This window comes from Rhyacophila brunnea, unplaced genomic scaffold (assembly GCF_057557595.1).
Source record: "Rhyacophila brunnea isolate RB1 unplaced genomic scaffold, BYU_Rbru_1.0 scaffold_7, whole genome shotgun sequence".
Classification (NCBI taxonomy): domain Eukaryota; kingdom Metazoa; phylum Arthropoda; class Insecta; order Trichoptera; family Rhyacophilidae; genus Rhyacophila; species Rhyacophila brunnea.
This window is the reverse complement of record NW_028233339.1, coordinates 34,261,082-34,284,849: the sequence shown is the minus strand read 5'-3', so window position 1 is coordinate 34,284,849 and position 23,768 is coordinate 34,261,082. Positions and strand designations below refer to the sequence as shown.

Here is a 23,768-nt window from a genome sequence, read left to right as displayed (position 1 = left end):
AATTTCACACTTATTTTTTATTGGTAACAATTTTTGGAATTATTATCGAGATTCTTATTGATGATTTCTTGAGAAATTCTCACAACCATAAGTTATTGCATATTTGCACAACAATTAATCAAATTATAATAAATAAATGTAATAAATACTCGTAACTCAAATTTATTTATGTATTGACAACGAAATACAATTTAACCTCATCACTTAATTTTATATTATCAGTGAGCCTTTAAATTGTCACTGACTTCGTATATCATTACCATTCGTATATACAAATATATATATATATATATATTATACGTGTATTGTTATTATCTTCTTCAGTCCGGTAAGTATGAGTAAAGTTATGTTATGATTACCCAGTGTGCACTATTTTATTCGGTTACCCACTTCTCACCCGCGGGCACTCTTCGCTACTACTGGCATAAGCTCGAAAATATGTACTGGTCTAGACATAATCTTCTAGATCATGGTTTCCCAAACTATGGGTCGCGACCCACCAGTGGGTCGCGAGCGAATATTGAGTGGGCCCTCGCCACTGTATACATGAATTTAAAAAAATAGAAAGTGACAAATTTGATATTTCATTCAGCTATTTATAATTCCTAAAAATTGAAATAAACTTAAGTTACGGAAAATATTGTGATAAAATAATAATAATTGGAATTGCCAATGCACTACAGATGGCAGCACAGTCGCGGATTTTTGCAGTTCACGATAAAATTCGAGCGTTCATGAAAAAGCTTATGTTGTGGAATGAGAATGGCAAGTATGATTGTTTTGAAACACTTGAAACTTTTATTATTGAAAATCAATTGCAGCCTAAGATGAACGTACTGTCTAAAATTTCCAGTCATTTATCACTGTTAATAAATAACTTTGACGACTATTTTGGGGCAAAGATGAAAAGGTTTGATTCGTTGCGTTGGGATTTGTAACCCATTTCAAGACGACTTACCAACTAGTATGTCAACAAAAGCAAGTGAAGAACTCATTGATTTATCAGAAGATACGTCACTGAAAAATAGTTTCAATCGTAAACAGTTAACGAAATTCTGTCTCTCAGTTTCTGATAATTATTCTTGCCTGTTCGATGAAGCTATGAAAGTCCTCCCCCTGTTTACTACCTCATATCTATGTGTGGTCAGATTTTCGGCTATGGTTAACATTAAAACTAAATACCGAAATAAATTGAATATATCAAACTCACTGCGATTAAAAGTAACTAAAGTTGAAGCTGATGCTAAAACTGTAATGAAGAAAAATAAGAAACAAATACATCCTTCCCATTGAAATAACTTTGTAAAAAAACCTTGCAGGTGTAGGTATTTAAGTAATATTTTTTTTATTTAAGTTGTGTTTCTTATTTCAACAGTCTTTCATTCATATTGGTAACACTTATAAAAATATTTTTTTTATTTCAATTAGAACAAATCGACTACCTCATGGAATAACACACTAACTCAAAATTATCAACTTTTCAGGAGAGCAAAAAAACCATTCAAAAAAATGTGTAGCATAAGCCGTTTATTGTGTGCAAATATTATTTAAATAATAATTTATATCTTTAAATAGCGAATCATGTAAGCAGACAATCAACTTTTGCATGTCATGAATTTAGAAAATAACACCCTAAATGTGTTTTTCCACGGTAAGTTTGACAACTAAAATATTACATCTAGATTTGGTGTGATTTTTTCCGTTTATATTTTTTAGAGGGTGTGTATATCTATACTTGGTGTGTTTTTCCACGTTATTATTATTTTTTTCATAAAAAAAAGTACCACGTAACTTGAGGTGATGTTTTTTTCCATGCTTATTCTGAACGATAATCTTAAATATCTCGACTTAGAGTGATTTTTGTTTTGAATTTTACGAGGAATGACATACTATGTGCTCTTAGTGTTTTTTTTCTCGATAATATTCGATTAAACCAAAAATATTTTTAGATATTCTGATGGAATATGAGGAGGTTTCTTAATTTAACAATATTTTATCGCAATAAACTGTATTTTAACCATTCAGTCAGTTTCAGGTTATTGTTTTTCAGAACATACTATTATAGTAAGATAATTGAAAAAGGTACTATATGAATATTTCACTCAACATAATAATGATTAATAGTATATATTAAAGAAAATGATAGGATAGTTAGTTACCTATATATTTTACGTAAATTACGTTTGCATTGCAGCATTGTCATTGTCAAGTAAATAGGTACCTACATGGAACGTTATGTAAATAAATCTTCTTTTATATTAAGTGTGGGAAAACTATCAACTAACATACAACTGTATTCTTAAAATTAGATTTAAAATATGTAAAAATATTACTTATAAGACTTATACTTCTATGCAGCTACTTATTTCTATCGCACCCAATGACATTATTAATGGACGACCATATCATATTACGACACACAGAATATTATAAACATTGAAAATTCTGTAGGAGCCAATAGTACTGACAGAATATTTACGGTTGAATCATTTATAATTATAGCCTAAAAATGTGTTGTCTGAAGTAGGAGATTATTAAAGCTACATATTATTTACCTTTATTGTTTCCATCCTTTATTGTATTAGTCTCTTGAGCTAATTGTAATATTCGCCGAGATCTAGTTGGAGACATATTAACTAAATGGAATAGTACATAACTTAAATTAAAATTTCATCAAGTACCTACCATCAGTCGATAGTATTAATAATAATATTAAAATTAGTCTCTTGTTCACAATAACAATACTGTCACAAAAGCAATCTGCGATAATGAAAGTAGGTGCGATTCATTACAAAGGATAATGATTTTTCAATACAGTGTTGTTATATGTTGGTAAAGGCGAGATTTGCAGGTGAAAGTTGAATTAGTGTCATATTCCACGATGAAATCATGTTAAATGATACACTAAAAGATTTGTGTAGGGAGCGTGCATATTTTTTCCGAGTAATATCATACCAACTCGGCATAGTGTCATATTCAGTGTCACATACAAATTAATAACAATAACTTGCGATACCAACTACAGGTAAAAAAAACGCTTATTTAAGTTACAAAAATTAATTATGTAGTTTTTTTTTTAAATAATTGTTTTTGCATATTAAATATGAATAAGTATGTGCCGTTCTATATAATACCTTCTAAATTGTTATCGATGATAATACACAAGTGTATAGCAGATCGAATTTATAATTCAAGTCACGTTTTTTCCAAATTGAGATAATTAGCTTTTAAGTTAAGTCTTTTACAACGGCGTCTAATTCGGAACCTTCCCGAAGTAGCAGCTATAAATATTTTTAAATTATTAAATCATTCTTATTTGATTTGAAAATTATAGTGAAAAATAAAAAAAGGTTTACTATGTTAACAAAGCCCGACTATAAACGTAAACCATCGCTCAAAATAGAAAATTTAATGAACCGCAGCGCTCGTTAATTTAAAAAATATATTAAAACATGCTTGTATTTTTGTTATATACTTATAAATCTGTCACCAATAAGCAGTTTACGATTCTACATACCTTCGCGGAATGTCATCGTTGTTCGCTGAATTGTGAAAAATAGAATAATAATTGAAATCGCCTAACAAATCTTTGTAGGAAAACAACATAGAATCTGATTATTATTTATGGTAATAGGACTCGACGACCATGATTAGTATGTTTTATCATGCGTCTGGCAAGTTTCGTACTAAATTCTAAAAAAAAATGTAAAAGAAATGAATGAATTTAACGTGAATTTTATTTTTCACGATTTTTTTTAGAATTTCACGGAAACAAGCTGCGTTCCGGCTCGTTCAGGTCCATTTCGAGTGCTGCGATAAACGACCATAATATTATCTACTGATAGCTACTAAAAATATATATGGGCAATTGAATTTATTTTAAGTGTATTAAAGGAATGATATTGGTCTGTTTACTGATTTATTGTAGAGTAATATAAATATGGGTATTGTCATTTGCCAAGAGTATTCAACATTTAGTTAGTTTATTATATATCTTTGGTATTTCTCTATTATTATAATCGTACACGTATGGCATAGGTATTTCTTTGTATTATTGTTTCCTTCGTCTTCAATTTTCTATTGACGAAGTAGTAAATTACTAATAAATGAAAATCTCACGTCTGTACGTAATAGTGTTCACTCCAGCGAATATTGTCCGAGAGGCACTTTGATACTGGCGACCTTTTTACGTTACATAAAGAATCTGGCAACTCTTTGTCTTATTTTATCTCTTGCAGACACATCCCAACGTCATATTACCTACACCAGGGATGGCAAATAGGATTTGACCGGCGTCCCAAAATAAGCCGATTTTTTTTTAAAATTCGTGGTGCGTGCCATTCCTTTTTAGGTGTTGTACACATGATGATGAATATATAAAAAAACAATTAGGTACATTAGTAGATAACTATATTGTTTATTGAATATATACAAAAATGATGCACATAAAATGAACGAAAATAAGGAAATATAAAAACATTTAATAACACACTAATCTTTATTTGACGTTTTTTGTTTCATGTTATTTGCGAGACTTTTTTATATAAGGTGATAATATGTCGTTGATTGCAAACTAATACATGCTGCTGAATCTTCCTTTGTCAACCGATAGAATGTACATGTTTCAATATAATTAAAAAAATACTTTCGCACGAGTACCTACGTGGAAGAATATCAGTATCAGGCATACTTTTCCATGTGTTGCCATAATATAAAATATGACATGAACATTAACATGATTTTGCTTTGATTTTATATTTTTCTTTTTGCTTTATAATTTATTTTTAGGCGTGCCGTCGAAAATTTTTAGCGTGCCAAGTTGGGCACGCGTGCTACGCATTTGCCATCGCTGACCTACACCCTTACATTGTATCAAAAAGCGAAATCTTTTGCCATTCTACTTTTTCTGGTTGTATCTATGTGTGTGTGCGTCGTATTGGAGTGATAGATATTATTTATTCCTTTGTCCATTTCGACACGTAACATAGGCGTAAATACTTTCAAATAAAGTTTGTATATAAGACCGGGGTATATAGTATAATATAAGCTTTAATAACAATCAGTTAAATCATACAATAATCGAATAATTTATTATCTTATTACATAATTCCATGTTGTACCTACTTGAAATTGCGTGAAAACTACGGACGAAAGGGGTCCCAAGCTAAGTGAAAAAAGAGTGGCTAAGCTAACGAACAAGGCCAATATAGTGGTACTTAATGTCATTGGTGGTACTAGATTGAGGCTATTATCTCAACCAGCAAATAATGTATAAATGATTATATTATATCTTTATTGAAATATGCCAACGATGTTACGCAGACCATCCGTGTCTTTGTAGTATGTACAATTTTATTTTTAAACGGGTGGTGCAGTGAATCGAGCTTGGGGTTTCACAAATAAATTTCTCCCAAATATTGTCTTTTTATTAGTGTTGCTATCAATCGAAAAAATATCACAATTGACAAGTTGATGATTAAATGAGTAGGTACCTGCAAGTGTTATTTAAGTAATAAATGGTGATCGACGAATGTAACTGCTATGTATAAAAACCATTTTATTCCTAATATTAAATTACACTCATGCGTACATATAGAATGTTATTATTTTAATAGTAACGTAGGTACCTATCTAATTTGAATATTTTTGCTTTTAAGAAATATAGCCCTACAAACGCTAATATCACACATAGATATAGAGATCTTTCTTTGAATTATAATAATGTATCATTTGAGAACACTAGTTTATTACAGATTTTATTAACAGTGTTGTGTATAATTTATAATCGTTTATCATTTATCATATTTTAAAGTTTCACTCATATCCATTGTCTATGTACCTAGATTCTTTCAATACTCAATTATTATGTTAATTGCTATCTGATGCCAGGGACAAATAAACACTCTTAATCTTATATGGGATATTATACATTATTAATTTTACTTGTGTTTACTTGGTAGAATTAAATTATAGTGGTTTTAAAACATTTTTTTTGTAGTTATACGATATCTGAGTTATTTATGTTGATAGGTGTTTTGGGTTATAAAAACATTTTCGGAATAGTGTACGATAACTCTAATCCTAAAGATTCAGATAACAGACATTCATGCTCAGATATAATGAGTTTTTCAATCGAGCATGTTTTAACAGTATTATAGTCGAATTGATGCAGTGAGGTAAAGCGTATATTTTATACATTTCGTTTGACTTTTTAGTGATTTTAATGTATTTTTTTTAAAGCTTCCGAACAAGCAATTCTGATTAACCTAAAAGCATTCTTTCTCTGTGGGTACGGTTCCGTGACACAGCTTCAATTGTACGATACAGCGACAAAAATACCTTTTGTCTTTTCACGGCAGTGAAGTTTGATAGTGCATTGAAGAGTTTGAAAGTCTCCTGGGTATTAAGAAATATAACTTGAATGAGAACTGTGTATTCGGAAGTTTACATACTTACATCGAAGGTTCCCGGTAAACTTTGCTCTCTTGGTGAATTCTCAATAGTTTCGTTATTCGCCCGAGGTTGAATGGAAGTATTGTTTTTATTGAGAAGCGTCTCATACTTAACCCTTCTCAAAGAAAACTATTTCTAAATTGTAATCAGTGGAATGTACCACTCACGAAACACGCTTTATCTCAAATTTATTATCAACTATTTAAGCGGAGTAAAGAAGTTACCTAATTTTCATTGCCCATCATCTGTTTTAAAAGGATTATATTATAACGGGTTTGCTAAATTTTAAATTTTGTTTTTTCCCTCAGTAATTAAAAATTATAATTAACATTGGTTTCATTTATGTATCTACTCTGAAATAAATCGTTTAAAAGCATTTTGTATACCGCTAGTATTTATTAGTCTCAGTTGGTAAGCAAATAAACAAAATGTTTACTTTCAGAAACGTTTTCAAACGATTTAAAAAATATCCAATATATTTAATATAATATGTTAATACCACTATATACAATTTGAAGCTTATTCTACGAGCTAATTTTTTTAATGGATTTTTTTAATACGCCACAAAATAAAATGTTTATATTTTTTTGTAAATACTTGTAATGCTATCATGTATGAAGTCGGTCGATACAATTTTATTTATTAATTTGAACATTGAAGTTATCAGTACTTCAGAATTATATCTTGTAATTAGGTTTGCCATGTTTCGTCCGGATTGTCTACGCTTGAAAACCCCGTCCCAAATTTTAAATAGTAGGTATTTACACCATTGTTATTTTTTCACAATTGCTATGTACCTATCATATTTTCTGAAAATCAATGTTTGTTGATATTTTTGTACGTAAATGCTCAAGTATATATTACAACATTCTGATGAAATAGTTTCTATTGAAAATATATCGCGCTTTTATTATGTAACATTTTAGTACCTAGCCACGTAGCAAAACAACTTCAAAGAAGTCTCAAAATTTCACTAAATGGCTGAGAATGAATTCAAACGTGAAGATGTGGTTAATGGTATTTTAATTACAAAACAACCCACGTGTGACAACCCATCTCAATTAATTGTTTCGTCTATTTTAGGTGGTGCCTTTCACTGCGGGCGAAGAAGCTTATTGGGAGGTTCCAGCCTTGGCGGTATAAGTAGGCGGACTTGGCTCGATTTGCCAGAAGCCATCCACCACCAGCAGCGCCGCATGTTGGCAAAACATGATCCAGGACCACCGAGATTGGTAAGTGTCGACGCTGAATACGAAACAAGCGAAGTTGTGTGATCTACTGAATGAAATACATCGATTGAAAAATAAACGGCAAGTTAGTGTGGATAGGTCATTAGTGCTTTATTTGCTTCCGGCTTAACTTACAACCGGTATCTATTGCGAAATCAATACCTTTTTATATCTGATATCCCGGAACTGAAAGATAACACGTTTTCTTCTTTTTATACGCTTAGTTACACCATGCTTAGGGTAGCCATACGTTCCGTCCCCCTGGATATGGGTTAATAGTACACTTATATGTCTTGTATTTTGTATAATTTTATTGGCAACAATTTTGAATTTATAGACATATCATAATATATGAGAATGTTATTTTAAAATGTGTGTAGATGTGTGTCTTGCAAATTGTACCTCTACAATATTTATTATTCTAACCGGAATCGCTTGCTTGTGGGAACTTCGAAATCTATAGATAAATTTATACTGAAGAAAATTTTTTATTTTAAATTATTCAGTCGTTTTGTTTTTGGCCAAATTACCTTAGGTCAGAAAATGTTAAAAATATACAAAATATATTAGGATAATTTATTATGGACTTTCAATCTGATTTAAAAAAAAAATGCTTTACGTCCGGCAGCGCAGAAGAAGAGTTAATTAAGTAGTGGATTGAGATTGGTGAAGTATAATTGAAAATTTGCCCTTTTATGTCAAAATGAAGTGGCCGGATAAGATGGATACTCTGAATAAATTACTTCCTTGTGTCCGGTATGATTTCCCCCACTTATCTCTGACAATCAAATTGAAAGCGATGGTAGTTACCTATTTACGACTTAGATGGTTTATATTGAACTATTAAATAAAGCCGCTCAGATATGCTTGAACTGTCGTGGAGTGGCGATTATAGTTCATGCTTAGCTATTTGTTAGTCATTGGAACCCGAAATCCATTTTACTCAATGTTTTTATTGATGTGGAAAAAATATAATAAAATCTACATTTCAACATTGTACCACTGAGGCTTTTTTTATTAATAATTGCAATGTATCAAAATCACAGAAGTAAGGCAACACCGCGTGAATGAATTTCCATTGTTGTATTTCTCATCACATCACTGAGAATCATGAGTCCATTTAAATGAGTTCTATTCTAAAGCGGCATCTGCATTTAGGCCACACATCGCAAGTGCTTCTATTTAAGTATATTTAAAACTTGTCGGTCTCTAGACTAAAATATTCTCACCGTCTTATAACAACGAATTGCAGCTAATTAGATTAATATTAAAAGTATGTCTTATTAAAATGTTATAAATGTCAAAAATTAACTATAAGGTGTGTAACAAATATTGTACCCGGTTCCAAATTCCGAGAAATCCAGGCTCAGGTATTCAAATTTCGAATTTAATTTTTTTTTTTTTTAAACACAGTGAAAATTACAAATTATAAGTTGAAGTCATTTAAAGGCAAAAAGATAGTATTAAAACAGCGTAAAGAAAAAATAAATATAATATGCAGTATCACAAAAATAGTATAAAAAGTAAATAGGTACTTACAATAATTATAATTCTTTTTAAAGCATGTAAGCACATCGAATGAGCTAAGTGGACCCTATTTTAAGAATTTATAAAACAAACCCACCTATATTGATCCTCACGTAGGTGGAATATATCAACATCCGAAGTGATTTGGTTGAACAGAGTTATTGTCCTCCCAATTGGCATCACCAATGGCAGGTTAGTTCTGCACCTCTGGAGAACAAACAACTGATGCTCCCGATTCCTAAGATAGTTATTAGGGACACACAAGTCAATACTACCAAGAATGGCAGAGTTCTCATTTACACTAAGTCGAAAAAAAGGTATGAAGCCATGCGCCGATAAGAGGAAACAATGGCAATCGAACCTGACGTCCCTTACAGGTCGATTGGTTTTACAATTTTTTTTACAAAAAAAAACTTCTAAACTAAACGCTTTCTGTCTTGATTATTTGTAAAATATGAACTGTTATCCACCCCAGTTTGATTATTGGACTCGTCTCCTTCTCAGTTCCAACACTACATTTAGATCAATAGCATGATGGATCCAGTGGAATGAGAGACATTGGTGAGCAGCCAATTCTCGTATATATTTGTCAATACATCTTTACGCCATTGGTGTGCTCCGTCATAAGATGGGAAATTTCAATATAATCACATTTTAACATTCCTATTTTTTTGTAAACTTACTATATTTTTATTTACGAGGTTGCCAATCTGTAGGTACCTAGTCATTAGGCGTAAAATGCATTTCAATAATATCAAAATATGTCGGACAAATCTAAATTGCATAATGTTAAAGGCGTCGTTATTCCTTATACATAATAATACGAGTATGTTAGATAGTAAACTTTGATAACCGTAAGACCGTTGCAGCGGTAAAGCAATTTCCAATTAGAGAACTGACGCTAAACAATATGAAATCTAAATAATGGAAAGCAACATTTCACCGACTGGCTGAATTCTGCTGATGCAATTATACATAATAATATGTTAGATAGTAAACTTTGATAACCGTAAGACCGTTGCAGCGGTAAAGCAATTTCCACTTAGAGAACTGACGCTAAACAATATGAAATCTAAATAATGGAATGCAACATTTCACCGACTGGCTGAATTCTGCTGATGCAATAACATTTCACGACTTTATAAGAAATAACATGATATTCTAGATATAAGCTCATTTGAAATAGAAATCATATTTTCCAATGTAAATCAGTGATCTAAATAATAACTACTGTTATTTCACTTTGCGTATTTTTTTAAGTGGCGGAACTTCATTGTCATTTTAAAACTAAAATATGTGTTTACAATATTTATGTTAAAATAAAATAAATCGATTTCTTTGTTCAACAGCTTGTTGAAATCAGTATTGTAGGATCGTTTTATTTATTGTGTCGTTTCGTTAATGGCTCCAAATGCTCTATAATTAGAAACACGAATGCCATTTTCTTAGCTAGTTGGGATCTTATGGAAATTGCATATTATATAGTAAGTGTTTAATAATTTACATTTTACTGTAGTACTTACGGGCTTTTGGTTATCATGGTTCTCAGCAGTGGCGAAGGGTGACTTTTGGAAAGAGGTAGGCTGTGGAGAAAGCACACTTGTTAGATATATTTAAAGGAAAATAAGAAGATAATCCGACATTACTACTGATGAATTGGTACACAAACATTGATGAAATTTCAAAAGCTCATTGATGGTATAAAATTAAGCAATTAATTTGAATTATGTATTTTCATAAACATTTATAAACGCAAGATACGCTCAAAATATATTATCATCTTTGAAAAAATCCGTTGTTGTGTATCTGTTCCATAACAATTTTTAATTTAACCCGTAAAACTAGACATTTCAAAATACTTACATTTAAAACACAGACTTAGGTACCTACATTGTCTGAATAAATTATTTTAGTCTATGAATGAACTAACTAACTGATAAATAAAAATCACGAGATAAAGTATTTTATATTTTTAACAACAATCAATATTTATATGTGATTGATTATTATAAATGCGCACTTACGTAATATGTAAGCGTAAGCGCTCCTTAAATAGCTTACCGATTTCTATGGGCCGCCCCAGACGTCTTGAAATTATTAGAAACAAACTTCATTTAAAAAAAAACGTTCCATTCACGCGAACATAAACCATAGAATATCTGAAGCGAAACGAGATGTTGCTTATTTTTTAAAACTTTCGAGACATGCCATAAATAAATGGTGCTTATTGAAAAAGATCGTAAAATTATTATGACAATTATACGATAGATGTCGTTGGGCATATTGAATAAATATTATTATGTGATTATATTATTTAATATGTCAATAAAAAATAAAAATATTTTTCTTAGGAAGGTAGGCTTTAAATAATCACCTAGTATGGAGTCTTCGCCATTGGTTCTCAGTCTATTGATGGCTTTTCATGTTTGGCACTCGACACTTGCTACGAGCGGACGATGGCTTTGTTGGCCTTACCCTTTCGTCGAGACCACATTTGAAAGCGGAACTAGCATTTGAAGGTCTCGAAGAACGGATTACTAAAATCTATATGTAGCTTCATTCTCATTAATTGTTAATGATGTCATATATTTCTACTGTCTATATATATGTATACTCGCGTCAAGTACGCTCGTTGAGAAATTGTGGAGAAAGGTGCAATAAAACAATAAAAGGATGAAAGTAGTCACCTAAGGAATTTCCTGTAATTTCTATAAGAATAGTTCTGCATTCAGCTGGTGTCGTATTGAACAGTGGTGATTCTTGATAATACCGTGATATACGTTATAATCATTTATTTTACTCCGCAAGTATAAAATACGCTAATACTGACGCTATCTTTTGATCTAAGTTTTGAAGTAAATGAAATAATTTACCTACCTATGGAAGAGTGAGTCCTTTTTTGCGCGGTTGGGGTTTGCTGTTTGAAAATTCCGCTACCGGTAATGTTATAATAGTAATGTCTTAGATGGGTGTGGAATAAAATTAATCACAAAAGTGTTTTTGAACATTTCGGGTCTTTTCATTTTTTGGGATGCTTTTGCTTGGACCGAGACAAAAGTTATTTATGTACTACGATTTGTCTTGGCGGACTTTGTATACACAAGTGTGTTGAAATATTTTCACTCTACGTTTTACACTGTACATTTTACGGCTACATTTACGGTCTGAAAACGCCATTTTGTGTCATTTTTATATTTGGCAAACAGAATGTAACTTTTTATCAAAATTAAACGAAATAACAACATTTATGGTAAGATAATGATAATATGTAAATCAGTAGTTTATTATTAAATTGATTTTGTTGTAATCGCTAATACGCGATAGTATTGTGAATGTATGTCTGATGTTTTTAACTGATCACTAGCAGAGCCAACTGTCTTGCTAGATCTTGCAGTCAGATTGGCATCATAATCGTGGTGGATTTTAATATATTACTTCGTTTGGATTATGTGATTACTTTCTGTAGGGGATATCTAGGTGTCGGGGTTTCACATGACTTTTGGGTCACTTGTCACTTTTACGAGAATAGTTTTATTTTTCGTTCATTTGGATTGTTTTTATAATCTCCTATATATTATTATCCTAAGAGATTTTGGAAAACGCACCATTTTTTTAAATTTAAATACCATTTTGTTGTCCTTTTTTTTTTTTTTTTTCGAGTTTTCGATTTTTGGAGTCCCGAATCTACTTCCATTTGAATCCGGCACAATCTGATAAAACTCGACACAATCACAGATAATATCGTTTTTAAATAGCGTTTTATATCCGTCACCATACATTTTCGCTACTTTACTGTCTATCTACCACAAATTGATTATAATGTCGCTTAAAACTTTCTATATAATCGATATTTCACAAATCTAAATTAATATTCCATAAAACTATTCAAATCTGTAAGATACACATTGGCGTACTATGGGTTTTAACTAGAATTAAATGTATATTTCCTCACTAATTACTACTAAAATATAATCTAAAACCACTTCACTGCCACTTATCTGTCAAACTAATAGACTAATGATTGTCAATTGTTTTCGCCTATAACAAGTTCATTTGACGTGTCAGAATTCAAATTTAGAATTTGCAGGAATAATCGAAAAAATGTGACATTTCTATTAGCACCCATAAATAATCAATTTCAATCAAGACATTTATTGTAAGATGAAGACAATTTTAATATTTCTATCAATAAATTGAATAATTTCAGACTTGAATAAGAAACTACATTATATAGGTACATATTACGCTCTTCTCAATATTATAGTAAGTCGACGTTGATCTGACAATAGCATCAATCTGCAGTTTTGGCGAATTCTAGGTTATTGGTGTATTTTGTACAAAATGGTGACGGATCGAATGGAAATATTATTGTTCTACGAAAAAAATCCTAAAATGCTCAAATTTTACGTGGAAAATGGTGTCTATCTGCATCGAAGTGTCTAGAAACTAAAAAGAAATATTATCTATCTGCTTGATTTATTTTATTATGACATTACAATTTCCATACATCTTTAAATGACTGTTTTAGTACTAATATTAAATCGTTTCACTTGAAAAATAAAAATTATACTGATACCGACAAAAATAGTTTTTTGAACCCCCTGAAAAATTGACTATAAATGTCAGATAGGTATATACTATTGTCAGATCAACGTCGAAGTATCACATACCTTCTTCCATATAAAATAGATAGGTAGTTATCGTGATTCAGTAATAATTGTATTATTTTTACATTTAGGTAGGTACGTTTAATACAAGTAGGTAATTAAAAATTAATGATGTTTATATATTTTATAATAATAATTATTGTATATAAAATTACAGTAACCTTTCTTCTTTTTTTATACCATTAGTAACTATTAATACCTACTCAATAAAAATAACATTCTAATAATGCTTCTTATTATGCATGTTGTCTGCTATTTTATCATTCATCACTTATAAGTGAAATATAATACATTATACTTATAGTGAAATATAGTCAATTATGACATTTTTATTACACAATCAGGTACAATATGTAAGTAGATACCTGATACTTTTCCACTTTTGTACATGATATAAATAATACTTTTTTTATTTCCCCTCCCAGATAATTTGTTAAATAATAAATTTAGCATGTTGGAATTTATTCATTAGTATATTAAGTACGTTAAAGAATTATAAAATAAAATACCATTTTTGTTCCTAAGCAAACCATATGGACACACCGTTTCAGGATGGTAATTACGAGTATCTTAAAGGACATTATGAAAAATAGATTTTACATTTTTTCAATCCAATGGGATCTTCCCCCATTGAATAAATAAAACGTATTATAACGCAATAATCTAAATGTATGAAAAATTAGACTATCCTGTAGTGGTGATGGGTGGACGTGGGGTGGATCCACCATAGATAGTACAGACTAAACTTTGTCAGTTATACGTATTTATTTACATTGAACTAAGACTACACTTTACAGATGGTGTTGGTTAGTTTTTAAAATTTAAATTAACCCTGGAAAAACCAAGCCATAATACGTATCTGTCCATAAAATATTTAAAATTATGCTATTAAATCATACATCATTTTGGATATTTAATAGATAAAATAATATTTTAACTACTATTGTTTGGTTTAGGCAGGGTTTAATGAATTATAAAAAAACTAACCAACAAAATGTCGTGTAATGTAAACGAAAATAAATAAAAATGAATGAAAAAGTGCAATATATAAACATATTATATTCTATTAAAATGTCAGTGGTAGCAATCGGCCATTGCCAGCTGTTCTGCTAGGCCTATCACTCTGAAGTGGTGTCAGACGGTATTGTGAAGGCCAGACTCCAGAATGGACTACGCATATGACCCCAAATTATATTGGCAGTGACGACTTTCAAATCGTAAAACTGACAAATCGTCGAAATGTCAAACTGTCTGAGGTGAATGAAAATTCATCCCGAAGGGAAAACTATGGTCCCGTCTATGCATACATCACAATTATATTAAAATCCAACACCGCCAAGCCGTCTGCAAGACCTAGCGAGACAGACTGGCGACCGCCAGCTGGCTCAGCTAGTAAGTATGATATTTTTGAGGTAGGTACTTATTTCAAAATATTTTTTTTTTGACAAAAGACACCCGTTGGGATGATTAAAGAAACCAAATTTTCTAACAAATTTTTAGTTAAAAAAAAGCTAACGGCGTCCACTCATTATCTCGTCTCGTGGTTGCGTAACCGCAGCTCTTCTACATTATATACTACGGCGGAAGGATCGAGAGGGTAGCGGGGAGTCAAACGCTTCGTTCATTGTTTCATGTTTGCGGAGACGCTAAATACGGATGGTTTTGAAACCCTTTAATTGTTTTAATGTAGATTATCAATGACATACTAAATCCAACTTCCTCTACTTCATCGTAGCTTAGAGTTAGTTATTCAGCTGTAAATATCACATTATATAGCTCTTTTTCTACTCCCATCACATAATATCGACAGTAATTAAAACTCAACCATAAAATGTCGGTACTCATACTTAATATAGCTCACCATGTGAGCGAAAAACGTGCCTGCAAAAGTGTAAAACAATCTATATAATATGTACCTAATAAATACCAAGTGATAAAATCATGTCATAAACCAAACAATCAAATTTAATTCCACTGGATAGCTCAAGTGTAGTTTTTTTTTATTAGTTATTACATTGTACTTACAATTTTATTCAATTCACTTTCTGGATTTGGGATTCTCGGGAATATTTATAGGTACCTACATATAGGCTGTCAAAAAAGTATTATGACTGATACTTCGATACTTTGGTATCGATACCTTCTTTCGATAAGACGACCCTAGGTACACACTCTATAATATAATTGTATCTCAAAATAACCAAAAACGTAGCGATATTTAAATAAATCATTGTCTCGTAGCCTTTGTCTCTGTTTGAGACGTAATACATTTTAAGAAACTTGAATAATATTTCTTTAGTATATACAATTGAAATTCAATATTCGTCTTGTCTTGTCGCGTCGCCGTGCATGTGATTGATTTTGCAAATGCCCCGGAGTGTGAAACATTTCAAAGCCCAGACTACGGAGTGTACCTTGAATCATTTCTGACGTTGCACTGTCTTCGACATTTGCAAGTTGCATTCGATTTACTTCAATAGTTTTGATTTCATGAGATATTTTATATTTTCCATTTCTATTTCTGATTGCATTTCACTGCGTGGGTGAAAATCGAGGCGGCAGCGGCATCTCCACCGTAAAGCATCCCGCAGTGTCTTGCAATCGAATTGCATTAATATATATTTACAGATGGATAACATTATGCTAAATACTTTACTGGGAAATAGAAAATTCAAATTTACTTCACCGACGTGTACTTGCCACCAACTCAAATATGTTTGAGATTTTATTTAATTTTTAAAATCTCATATTTTTGCAGGTCAGTGTAAAGTATTATGTATAGAGTATCTTATGAGTGTTTCTGTTTAAATGTGACAATTTCTCTTTTTTATATAAACCCCCCACATTGTGGCTCTCTGTATAGTGGAAGGTAACCCTCAGTATTAAGATTACATTGGTTGAAATTATTAAATTGGACCAACGAACATACTCACATTGGACTTGCAAACAACTGATTGATGTTATAATAATGAATATGTTTTGAATTAATGACATTGTGCCGATTGTATAGCAATATTGAATAATACAAAACAAAACATTGTAACTAATTATTATGTTTAATTGACGCCCACACACAATAAGGCCCGTTTCAGACGTGACACCGGTGTCGCGCTCGATATAATATAGGACGCCTTTGTATTCAAATAAAGGGTCCTTGGTATTATGTTTATTGACGCCCCAGAGCTAACAAGTCAACGCATAATTTTGCGTTATAAATTAGAACATAAAACTGGATGCGGTAATAAAAACAAGTGTATTGGCGGCTTGACAATGTAGCGGCCGACGGAAAAGTGTACCGGACACGCGTTGACCCATTAGCTCTGGGGCGTTCATAAACATAATATAAAGTACCATTTATTCGAATACAAAGGCCTCCTCTATTATATCGAGCGCGACACCGGTGTCCCGTCTGAAACGGGCCTAACGTCATTAAGTTTAAAAATACATTGAGGTTGTTAAGCTAAAATACCTTACCTATTTTTTGTTTGTAATGATGAGTTATTATTATAGGATTAGATTATTTAGATTAGTGATTCCCAACCGGGCTCCGCAAGACGTGTTAGGGTAAAAATTTGGTAATATAGTAAAAATGCTTTTATGACATTAATTTAAGCAATGAAGTTCTTTTAAGTGTAAAGTAAAAATCTAGGATTCCAGTTGTCTGTAGTGAAGGACGCCGGCTACTACGCACTGTTTCTTTTATTTATGTTCGTACTTAAAATTTACATGATAACGTTATAGTTACATCACAGAAATAATTTATCGCTATACTATTTATCGTAAAGTGAGTGTTTATTGTTCTGCCCGATAGCTTCGGACGAAAGGTATGTTAAAATGACTATCTCATCAATTTTTTCGCCTGCACAATGCACAGTTTAATAAAAATATCGTAAACATCGGATGGCGTTTTTGTCTATTTAAGACTACTAAGCGGCACTTTGTCTCGGTACTGCACTGCATACTGTTGTAGACTCAGTACACAGTAACAAATATATAAGACGGTTTTGTGTAGCTTTTTGGGCTCAAAAATAATAGTTTAAACTAAAAGATTATATACAATAATATTTAATTAAAATAACTGATAATACTGACTATTTATGTCGGCTAATGGGTAACCATATAAAGCAAATTCTATCGGATAACAAATATTATGTTGGTGTTATTGACCGTCTTAAATATTAAATTCACCTCTACATGTATATTTTATAATTTTCCTATTTGGACTTTAAAATGTTTGACTAGGCAGAGTTTACTCGAGTTTCTAGACAATGTCCTAAGGATTCCGCCAAACATAAAGGTTGGAAATCTTTCAAGTGTCCCGTAAATGTGCCAGCAAGAGTTATTCTGTGACAAAGTTAAAACCGTTTTTTGGTAGGGTAGTTATCGCATTTTTACCATAGCTGACCCTAAGTACATCCATACAACATGTCTGCCATATTATTAGGAGACTTCCAGATTATTTTCTAATTTAAGTTTAGATTAACAAATATATTGTTATTCTATTACAATGATTGTATTCGATCTACTAAAACATATTTCTTTGATTAACGATGTATATTATAATATGTACGTCCTATTTATTGCTCCACGTCAATTAGTTTTCGCAATTTGGTTACCTACTAAATTTGATTATTTTGTAAAATTTTACGTGTGAATATTTTGTACAATGATACACTAATTCATACTGCTTTCTTAATGTAAGTAATATATTGCTTTTGCTCAGCCAAAATGGCGTAACGGATGTTTTGCCGAAAATTAGTTGTTTATAGGGGTATATTGCTTAGAATGCAATTCTGTCTCAGTCAGCAAGAGTTATCACGTCACAAAGTTACGACTATTTTTTGATGAGGTAGTTACTGAAAAATATGTCACGAAACTCTAATACAATTCGTTCCATTCCAAATAAGTTCTCCTGTATAGTCAGTATATAACTGATCATTTGATGGTCTCAATATTATATTAATTAATGTGTAGTATGTAGATACTTATTCTATTGAATAATGATCAGAGTTGGTTTCGTCCGTTTCGATAGCACATTATCAACTGATACCAAATATACATTCGTACAGCTATTCAAGATAGTGAAAATGACCTAGTGAAGCTGATAGAATCGACCCTGATCATTATTAAAACAAGTGGAATACGTATCGACATCGTAATAATATAATGTATTATTTATTGTAGTTATGATCGATTGACCAAAGCAGACCCAGTTCGACTTTATTTGAAATTGCCGCGTTTTTACCAAGACGTTCCTTGCGCCGAAAACAAATAATACAATCTTCGATGTTAGACAATGAGATACATATTTACCTGAGATAAAGTCAGTCGACAACCATCCCTGCGGACACGAACAGGCATTCCATTCAAAACGTAACTTTACTTCCCTTGTTTTTTTCTTTTGGGGTGAGAGAATGTATTATCTCGAACCCATTTCAATAAGAAAATAATAATCAATTCTATAACTGCGTATATTGTATTATTAGCATATTATTAAGGTGCTCTGTCAAATGTGTAATTATTCAGTACCGAAATAAATGTGTTTGTTTGACAATAAATTGTCAATTACTGACTGAGATTGGTCCCACTATCCTGCCATTCCCCGAAAAGTATATTTAGCCCTAGTAGCACACTACATACTATATTCTGATTTATTTAGTTGCGAATTATTGTTATTTACTCCCTTATGGCTAAGCAAATTCGATATGGTACGTAAGTAATCCACTTAGGTAAGTTGTAAGTACTTATCCATGATGCCATGAAAATAATGTAAATTATTTGGAATTTAGACATCGAAATTATATCATATACCGTACATGAGTGATTGTCTATGTTGTATGCATACACTGTAAACTATAGACTCAATTTTCTCAGCTGGCAGAAGCGTAGACGAAAATAAACGCTTGTCAAAACTATAATTTATTCCAAGAATAGACAATAACACCTTCGCAAGTATTCTCAATGCATGTTGATAATTTATGTTATATTTAGACATAGACGTGACGTTATGTTTTGAAACCATACAATACCAAACGTTTGGTTTTATTTTGTGAGTTAATTATTTATATTATTCAATAATTAGCGTAATATTATGAATGAATCTATTTTTTTATTGAAATTTCATCGTTTGTTTTTTTAAATGCATATGTTAGAAAAGAAACCTAGAAAAAATTGACCTAGTGGGATTTGAACTAACAACTTATCCATTAAATTGTCAATCAATTTCTCATTATTACGAATAGTTATTAACTACGCTATTTATTTTGAACAGGTGTCAGAAATGTACAGTAGCAGTTATATAATCTACCCGATTATTCACTTCGGCAAATGGTTACTGACTTCGTAACTATATTGGACATATTTTTTAAGTACCTGGTACATAAAATAATTCGCTGTACATATTGTAATATTGATGGATAAAGATTAGGAAATTGTAAACATCAATTTAATATTGATTTAACAACATTGATCATCCTATAAATGAATCAATATTTCAGTCTGATGGAATGGCTATATAATAATATATTATTTTTGTAGTGTTGGTAGGTACTATATAATTATATATCATATTATATTGTTATTGTGAAAAACTGTTTTGTTCAATGATTTTGTTGTAAAACCAAATCCAATCCAGCGGCGTTTGAAATTTGTATTTTGATCGATAATTTTCAAATAAAATTTGGCTCAAATGGAGTAGTTTTATTTTGTATTATAGGATAAGATACCCGAGGGCAAAGATTAATTTTATATATTATCTTGTCGCTTCTCCGATTCGCAGCATGGTTTTAGATTTTAGACGTAGGCGGTTCATACTAACAAATTATAGTGTATAATAATGTTATTTCAAATTCTATGAGTAAGTTCAAGTTGATTCTGTGTGCACAGATATTTCCAAGGATATTGATCGCGTTGATCACGATATTTTATTACAAAAGCTTTCCGCCAATTTGTTGATAACCATGGAAATGAATTGCGGAGTTTTAGAGCAAACTCTGGTGTTCCTCAAAGCTCAAACCTTGGTCTAATTATGTTTTTAATATTTTTCGATGATATTGTCAAAGTTATTACCCATTCTTCTTATTTGCTATTTGTATATTATATAATCGAGCTTAAATATTGGGACCATTCCTAAATAAGATTTCATATAAATAAAAAGGATTTCGAGCTATACACATTTATATTTTTTATAAAAATCGATGTTGTTTTAAAATATATATAAAAATATTAAAACTATGAATTAGTCTAAAATCTAAACGATAAAAAATTGAAAACCTAATAAACTAAATTTTAATAATAAATATAACCATAAAAATATTGTAATAATAACGTAACATATGTACCAAATATGTGAGAAATTCACATTTTTTTACAATTGTAAGTTTCTTTGACTTAAAAAAAAACCTTTTTAATGTTTTCATATACATTATACATTAATACAGTTGAAATTGTAAATTATCAAAAAAAAAATCCCAAATTGCAAGCTTCGTATTTTTTCGCTAGGTTCTCTGTTGGCATATAGGATCCCCCTTAAGTAGGTTAAATTTGTAATTGTTTTTATCATTTTACTTTAATATTTATATATGAAAATACTTTCTCTTCTACTTTGTTGTTATTTGTAATTAAATTTTGACCAATTTCTGTAATGTCATAATATTTTTTTTCTAAATAAATAAATAAAAATCTCATTCAAAGATGAACCGATTTTTGACCAAGATTATTAATAATTATTGTTGTATTTCCGCAAAAATCTTAATCATACGATTTTAAAATATATATTCATTTGGATAGTTTTAATATTGAACACCACATGCGTGGATAACACATAACACTGTCGTTTGTGATTGTTGCTTACTATTTGTGAACATTTTATTATTTCATGTCAAGCATATGTAGGTAGGTACATTTCATTGGAAATTGTTTCGAGTTTCCCACACCAGCGCTTGGATTTGGGGGAGTAATAGTTACGTACCAACATTCTCTACCTTCTTTAGTCAGTTATTTAAGGGCTGCTTCGGGTCTATGCCGCCTTCATAAATACGAAAATAATTTTACAGCTCTTTCGACAATTTATGTAACATATTGTGTTTCAGGAATCCTAACAAGCTTTCTGCGCATTTTCTATTCCATTATTACTTACTCGCAAAGGCGCCTTCCACGATTCGTCTGTCATTCTACAGTAATTTTCGAATATTATTGTGCACTCTTTTTACATTTATGTTTTGTTTTTATTTGTGAAACAGACATTCTCTGTAACAGTATATATAATATAATGATAACATATTATTTATTGAATATTAAAAATAAAATACAGGTTGTGGATAGTTGTTTGTCTATTCGCTCTAATATGACCGTTAAGGATATTTTATTAGTCAAATTATCTTATCACCATCATCAGCCGGGGCCGATCCATTGTTGAATGAAGGCCTCCCCTAGTTCCTTACACTCTTTATGTATCTAGTTATTTGCTGCCACGTAGGTATATACACCTGTCACACTCAATTTGAATGGGTTCGTTTATCCAGCGGGTTTTACAGCGTCGTTGTAGTTGTTTCGTGTCCCTTGGGTACCACTGTTTGATGGCATTTGTTGACGGTTGTCCATTCGCCGAGCGACATTCCAGCCCATTGCCATTTCAACTTAGCGATATCTATCACATGGCGTACCTACTCTTGTCCGCCTCCTTATTCGTCGGAGTCATGTTACCCATGTCCATTTTAAAACTTAAGGTGACAATTTTTATTGAAGCGTTCAGATGTTCAGTGAAAAAAATAATCTTCATAATAATTAGAAGAAGAAGAAAATTCTTGTTCGGAAATGTATGTGCTTCCAACATGTTTTTCGCGAAACTGATCAATGTGTCAAAAAACTTTGTTTTAGTTTGCATCGATAAAGTTATTCGATATTTTTCAACGAAAATAAAAAAAATTCAAATATCAAAATTGTATTATAATAAACGAAGGTAAATATTGTTACACTGCATTAAAATAAAGAATTTCTATAATTTCTCTATAGACGAATATTCGTTACACTGATTTAAAATTTATGACCCTTACTCTTCTACCCACCCACACGGTAAGTTTTCGTTTAAATGCAGCATCACAGTGTAATATTCTTGTTGGCATTTTAAACCCCAATTTGGTTACATTTTTGACAGCGTTTCTAAGATGCGCCAATAATACGTTTTATAATCGAAAAAGTACGGTAAATTGACAATTTAACCTTTCAATGTAGCTCTTAGAAACATTGCAATATACCACCATACGTTCAACATTTTATTTGTAATCGTATGAATTTATATTCCTATGTATCCCATCTAACCCACATTCCGCGTTACTTTGACGTATTTGGGAACGAATTTTCCGTCGTATTTACATTTATATTGAGCTATCTTTAAATTGACTGTATTTTTACAGCAATTCCTATTTCATGTATTTTATAAATTCGTTCCATGAGTACAAAACTTGCAGTTTTGAAAATCACATTATGCACACAAAGTACCTATTATTCGTTTTGTAATACTGGGGCTTATGGTACTTCACAGGGAATGGCAGGAAACTGGACATCACTGGACCCATCACGATTCGGAGGATAGGGAATTGATAATCGGAACATTCGGAACTACCAATATTTTCCTGTTTTATGATATTGTGCGACGCAGCATTATGGTTTTTATTGTTGTTTTCCACAATCGAGAATTTGAATTTACATTGTTGGTTTTTGACTGAACTAAATGAAAACAGCTCTTCTTCTATACGAGCGAATTAGGCTGTATTATTTGAATACATTTAAAATCTTTTTATACAACATGTGATTCGTATATTGCGTTAATACGCTTATTATACGGCGGTCCATAAGTCGCTTTACCATTTAAATTGAATATTTTTTGTTTAAG

The 23,768-nt window shown here is 31.2% G+C and overlaps 1 protein-coding gene across 1 annotated transcript in view; it reads left to right on the top strand.

The window, feature by feature from the left end:
* The window catches only part of LOC147064763 (uncharacterized), a 232,849-nt gene that overhangs the window by 124,457 nt on the left and 84,624 nt on the right, over positions 1-23,768 (top strand). Inside the window, exon 5 of the mRNA XM_085958044.1 lies at positions 7,537-7,685. Coding sequence (XP_085814170.1) covers positions 7,537-7,685 — 149 coding nt within the window. The remainder of the gene's footprint in view (positions 1-7,536; positions 7,686-23,768) is intronic.